At 41.7% G+C, this 6,481-nt stretch overlaps 1 protein-coding gene across 1 annotated transcript in view; it reads right to left on the bottom strand.

Moving 5' to 3' along the window:
• Nucleotides 1-1,933: 1,933 nt before the first annotated feature.
• Nucleotides 1,934-6,481, bottom strand: part of NPSR1 (neuropeptide S receptor 1) — a 56,551-nt gene continuing 52,003 nt past the window's right edge. Inside the window, exons 7-9 of the mRNA XM_072329418.1 lie at nucleotides 5,813-5,902; nucleotides 3,597-3,777; nucleotides 1,934-3,473 (exon numbers count right to left, since the gene is read on the bottom strand). Of these exons, the coding sequence (XP_072185519.1) occupies nucleotides 3,380-3,473; nucleotides 3,597-3,777; nucleotides 5,813-5,902 (365 nt within the window). The 3' untranslated portion in view covers nucleotides 1,934-3,379. The remainder of the gene's footprint in view (nucleotides 3,474-3,596; nucleotides 3,778-5,812; nucleotides 5,903-6,481) is intronic.

Below are 6,481 nucleotides of genomic sequence, written 5' to 3'. Positions count from 1 at the left end.
GTGCCTATGCTCTCTTTTCCTAAGGGCATAAATTGTTGTAGAAGTGAGAGTATGCCCTGTGGTCATGGGGTGCATACGTGGTTGATTCAGTGAAAGGGGTGTGGGAAGCTTATAAGCTCAGATCCTTGAAATCTGCACATTGCCTGGCTCCATCTGCCACTGTGGCTATCATTTTTTCTTGACAAACCATACATCTTGCCATTTTTCTTGGCTGATCACATCTGTGCCTCTAAGATCTTGGTCAGAAGCATGCGGGAGAAGGCAAAATGCCTCACTTTGAGCTTTCACTTTGTTGTTCTTCCACAATTTCAATGTAGAATGTTGTACTCCATTACTAGACCCAACCTACCCAGTAGTTTGGATCTTACATTTTTTTGCCTTTCATTAGCTTCTTTTCAAAGTAAAAATTAAAATGTGAATGGAATTTTCAAGAACTAACAACGATATGGAGAAAATACCACTGTACACTTTTTCACAACAGATGGAAATTTGGACTGAGAATTTAATTACAAGTTGCATCCAGAAATTAATGAAAGTTGAATAACTTTCTCATTCATATTTTCTTTGTGCCTGTCATGGAAAAGACATATTTTTTATTTGCTTGAATTATGTATTAGTTTGAAAGCTATACTAGTTTTAGGCTGTTTTATGTGACTTGTCTGAGGGTTGAGTATCTCATTTTCATGATTCCTAGGAAGCTATGATTACAAAGGACTTCATAAGCATAAGGCATTCTACATCCTGTTGACATAATGATTACTGTGTCAGAAAGGATCTCTCAAATGGGTCTTCAAATGTTACAGAAGATGCAATACACAACTCATGGACTCTCACCCAACTGAGTGCCACATTCTTTTGTTCCAGACTCTGTCTCTTGGCATTTGGACCTTGAGGTTGTCTTTTATTACCTCTCCTGATTAGCCTGGGATCTTTCCTAACAATCACATCACAATTAAATCAACAGGTAAAGAGCGGGTTGTGGATATGAAATTAGAAATCCACCAGAGTTGAATGGAATCCCCAAAATTACTCACTCATGAGACGAAGGACTGTGAATGGACTTTGTAGACTAATGGCAAAAATCAGTTCTTTTTCAGTTTCTAAATATAATACACGCTATCTTCCAAAAAAAATTAAAAAAAATAAAAAAAAATAAAAAAAAAAATAAGAGAGAGAGAGAGAAAGGAGAGAACATAAAAACTTAGTAAGCATTCCTGTGCTACACAGGAAGGAAGCAGGAAGAAAATGAGAACAATTATTTCTGAACACATGCTTGGAAGGGGTGCAGACACAAGTGATGTGAGGGTAATGAAAGAAGAACATCTCCATATGAAGAAGGGAATTGCAGTCAGGTCCACAGGCAAAATGACAGAAACAACATATAAATGGTACCTGACACAGTAACTGTTGAAAGATACCATCTCTTTGAAAAATAAGTGAGTAACATCTTCATTCAAGGCTTCCTGCATTTAATTCTTCATATGTTTAATTTTGGTGAGGTACTGAGGCATGTAAGTTTACAAACCAAAGTACTACTAAAAAAAATTGTCATATTTCCAGATATTAACTGCATTGAACGTTCAAAAGTAGGAAACCAGTGTAACTGTATCAGATGAAAAATGGTGGGAAAAAAACCCCAATAAAACCAACATCATTATGAAGATAAAACCACACAGTCCACTTCTGGCAATGTTATGAGATGCCTACAAAAAAAAAAAAAGGTTTCTGGTTCTTACAGACAATCTATCCAAGGCAATGTCTGTAAAGGGTGGTGTGGATTCATGGTTTTAATTAAGCTGGTTTTAACACCAAAATTTTTATGCAACAGAACTTCATAATAATAAAAAGAGAAACCCTACTCATTTTCCTGAGAACATAAAGCTGCATGATTTTATATGTCTTCTGCTTAGGAAAAAAAGATTTTTGTAACATAGTTAATTAAATAAATTTTATTCAGTTCTTGTTTCGCAGGGAATAAACTCAGTGTGAAGGATCATCATCATCATTAAAAAAAAACTGTTTAAACAGACTCGTGTAAGAATGCAAATTTTGCACAGAGAGAGGCAAAAATATGCCATGCAGCTGGTTAGAGCTCATTATCATGCAAACAATTTAAGCTGACTTATGGTAAAATGAGCATTGGCGTTAGTATCATTCACTCAGTTGCTAAGTCAACACTGAGAATATTTGCATTCAAACTCAAGGGCTTGAGGGAGGGAATGTCCAGCAGCTCAGGGTGCTGTGCCACAAAGCTCTGCCTGGTGACTGGTGCTCTATGGACCCTACAATGAATTCATAAAATTGGAACATCAGCATATAATTTAAAAAATATAATTCGAGTTTTACAATTTAACCCATCCTTTTCTCCAACTTTGAGCTTCTCTAAAGATGTACATGGTTCCCTCTATGTCATTAAAAACTTATGTAGGGAGGGAAATACCTATAGAAATATCTCTTATGTAAAGATACACGTACCTCTAGATGTATCTCTCATGTAGAGAGGGAGAAATACCTCTGCGTGGTGCCAAGATTGATCTGCACTGCTTGAGAGTTCTGTATGGCAAGTGTACTTATGTGGCACGAGTACAGGATCCCCCAGAGACTGCTTGGGGCTTTTACCACAGGGATGTGAGCAGCAGAGCAGTTGATGAATGATAGGATTTGGGATGGGCTAGCTCACATCTTATTATACAGTAGCCCAGAAGAAAATTATCACCCATATTCATCATGGCAAATCAAGGTAGGGTGGCCAAGGTAAAACAGCAGGGGAATTCTGCAAGGGAATGGGATGATGAACTTCACAGATGGCGTGTATGTGGGGTGTGGCAAGGTGGGAGGGAGACAGCCATCCATCTCTACAGTCCCCTCCTTCCTGTTAGGGCATTGTCAGTGGTTGCATCTGAAGCCAAGACATAATTACTTAGAGTGCCAGTGGAGTATTCTCATTCAAAAAGTTCCCGGGTTCATTTTCAGCAGGGTGCCCTCCTGTAACTACTTGTAAACACTTCACCAGTTCTATAAGCTGCATGGTACTGGATGGCTTCAAGGGACTCTTGAAGAATAGAGAGAAGGCTCTGACTAGACACTTCTTACATTGCTTTCTGCCGTTTGGAGTACAGATATGTTACAGCTTGCTTGAAAACAGATGGCTAAAATGAGCCACCACAAAAGTAGCATGCAAACCCCTTGTGGCCAGCTTGTTCCTGGCACAGTGTGATAGCTGAAGGTGCAGCACTGGTCCCAAATACTTGTGCTGTTCAACAGCAGCAAGGCACAGGTTCAGTCCAGTCAGTTCATGCTTGGTGTCTGTCTGTTCTTCAGGGAAGCCTCTGCTCTCCTCAGCATGGTTCCTGCTGTGGTTTGGAAGGCATTACCTGTGCTAGATGTATTCTGGTTTGGACAGGACCTGCATCTCCTGCCCTACATCACTCCGGTCCCGGAAAGTCCCTTCCAACCGTCGTGTTCTTCGCTCCCTAAGGAAAATAAGGAATGGTCAGGATTAAAATGGGTGAAAATAGGAAATTAGTTCAGCACCTGTGCTTATGTGTCTTTCCCCTCCTGTTGGGATAGTCAGGGTGAGATTAAAGGGACAGTACTCAAAGGGGGTGCAGAGGTGGTTGCTGAAGAGGCAGTAGATGAGGGGATTGATGGCACTATTCAAGGCTGGCAGGTTCTGAATTATCACAGATGCGTAGAAGCGCTCTTTGGTCTCGGGAAGGATGTTGAAGTTGTCCAGGATATCAAACAGAAAGTAGGGGCTCCAACAGAGAGCAAATGCTGTGAGAGAGACAGAAGAGCTTGACATTAGACAGTATAGTTATTTGGGGAGTTAATCACATACACACAAATAGAGACTGTCATAACACATAACTATTTGTTCATGCAAGAAAAATGGCTCCCTATGCAGGGTCTTATTTAAGAGGGTAGTTATTAAATTGTGTTTTTATTTGTCTTCATTTTTATTTCAATGCCCATAAAATACATTACGTGTGCTCCTTTAAGTGTTTAGAGTGCTCCCTCTAGACGTATTGAGGCACTTCTGAACGCTGCACACACATAAAGGGTAAATAGGTAGCCAGTTAGAGCATCATCACTTACAGAAAAGCATTCTTTTAATGGTCCCCTGAGTGAGCAGCCAGTCTAAACGCAGACAGCACCAAAGTGCTGCTCTGTGACAGCCCTGCCTAACACAGCCACCTATTAAGAAAAGGCTCTTAGGCACCCAGAAGCAAGGAATGACACTTTCACACTAAATTACAGCAGGCTGACATACCATTTTGCATGCTGGTTGGAGGTGCCGTGTAGTAAGGGAATGTAGGAAGACTCCGATTCCCCTACTGCTATTTGAGAAACAAGTCTGAGAGGGCTGCATCATTCGTAGCTTTTGTTTGGAGGTGGTAGATAATGAAGCCATGGGTTTCACTTTATTTGCAGGCATACAGGATTAATTTGTCTCATAAATGCCTGTGTCAAATGCTCTCACAAAGACTGCTGAACATGCTGGGGCAGGTAGTTCACCCAGCTCAGTTATAGGCACCTGGATTGCCAGTGTGCTTCTTTGTGTGAAATCAGACATACGTTCTCTTCCTGATGCAAATGAGGCAGCAGAATGACCCCATGCTTGCCTTCTATTAAGCAGTATTTCTCACTTGGCATAGAGCTGGTTGCTCAGTGAATGTGCAAGGAAGAAGTAAGCTCTCCTGTTTCCAACCTAACACGGGGGACAGCATAACAAGAATGTGCCCTGTCAGTGTGTGGATCATGGCACTGGCTACAGATCCCCTACTACAGATGGATTCAGAGAAATCCATGAGCGTTATGTGCCTTCACTGTCTCACACTGTGAGAGATGCTGGATGCCTAATATTATCAAGGTCCTCTGAAATACTGAGCACCTTGGTGAGCTCTTGCCATCCGGAGGCATTGCAATAATGACTGTTTGATACACAATCTTTCTTTGATGGCCACACAGAAAAGTTCAGATGCAGAGAAGGTGTACTTGGATTTCTGAGAGCCATGAGTCACAGCAGTGTCACTCATGTCCAAGGACACTACAGCTAACCAGTGAAGTAAGCACCTCTAGTAGTAGCTATTATCATGGTATCAATCAATCTGAATTTTGTGTAGGACTGGTAAGAGGAACAATCTCTCTTGCTGTGCCCTGGGGAGTAAATAGCTTCTGATACCTCCCTGTCTGTCTCCGTCAGCTAATCACAAGCGCTGTGTGATGCTGCCTTTATTTATCGAGATTAAATGTCAGCCTCCTAATTCCATCAGGATAATGTCATCTCCCTGGGAGACAGAGGACACCTGCGCTGAGTCATCTGCATCCTGGCTGGGCAAGGAGAGCTTGTTCATCCCACCTCTGCAGGCAATGTGCTTTTGACATCAAATTCAATTGCTCTGCCTCCCTTGCCTCTCCTTCCTGTCCCTGCCCTGACCAAGCAGCTTATGTACCGCTTGCATTCTCTAACTAAACCTAAAAGACAACTAATTTCCCAGATCTTTTAGCAGCCTGGATTAGCAGGAAGTGACCTCCTCCTTGGCTCCTTTTAGGCAATGGCACTCCTTTACTTTCTTTATGTGCAGGAGGGCTGTATATATCGCTGCATCTTGGGCATAGCTCAGTTGCCTAAAATAGGATCCTGTCAGTCATAGGAGGGCAGAGGGCAAGGTCAGAAGGCAAGTCAGAGATCTAAGTAAAACTCCTTTGCTGAACCACCTCATGCACTTTATTTGCTGGTGATGAAGGGAGATCCCTAACTTCAGCATCTGCCTCAATTGCCAGCTGAAGGCCTTTTTTTCATACTTACCAAGAACAATTACAATGCTGTACTTGATGGCTTTCACTTTTGCTCTGGATATAAACCCACGACTGGTGTAGCCAGCAGAGGTTTTGCCATCTGGGGGCAGAAGAGCAGAACTAGTGAAAGAGCAGGGCTGATGTATGCATTTCCTGAAATTCACATAGTAGCAACTCTCCTCACATTAGGCACTCAAAACCCAAGCCTTCTAAAATCAAAAGTGGAAATGTATGTACAGGAGATATTTCTGAAGCACTGTGGCTAGATGCATACCCCTGAGTCTCCACACTTGGGTTTGCAGGCAGGAGAAACATTGCAGATATACCCAACAGTTTCAGTTTAGCAAAAAACTGTAGGCCATCACGGCTTCAAAAACACAACTGAAGTGGTGTTAGAAGAGATGTTTTCTGAAAGGGGCTGGCAACTGTAATGAAAAAAACATAGGATATAACCTGGCAAAACAGACTACCTGTTCAGTTTTTAACTGCATTTCAATTAGATGGATTCTGAAAGCTACATACTCTGTTCCCTTAACCTCTCACTCTTTCTGATGCTTTAGAGACAGTCATGCATTTTACTTTTCAGTTGGACTCAGTAATAAAAGAAGAAATGCTGTTAGACTAGCTTTTCAGAAGTGAAATGTGGCTTGAATTGAGACACAAAGTCTATTCAGCTGCA

Source organism: Excalfactoria chinensis, chromosome 2 (assembly GCF_039878825.1).
Source record: "Excalfactoria chinensis isolate bCotChi1 chromosome 2, bCotChi1.hap2, whole genome shotgun sequence".
In the NCBI taxonomy this organism is placed as follows: domain Eukaryota; kingdom Metazoa; phylum Chordata; class Aves; order Galliformes; family Phasianidae; genus Excalfactoria; species Excalfactoria chinensis.
Note: the sequence above shows the minus strand (reverse complement) of the source record. Positions and strands in the feature narration are given on the sequence as shown.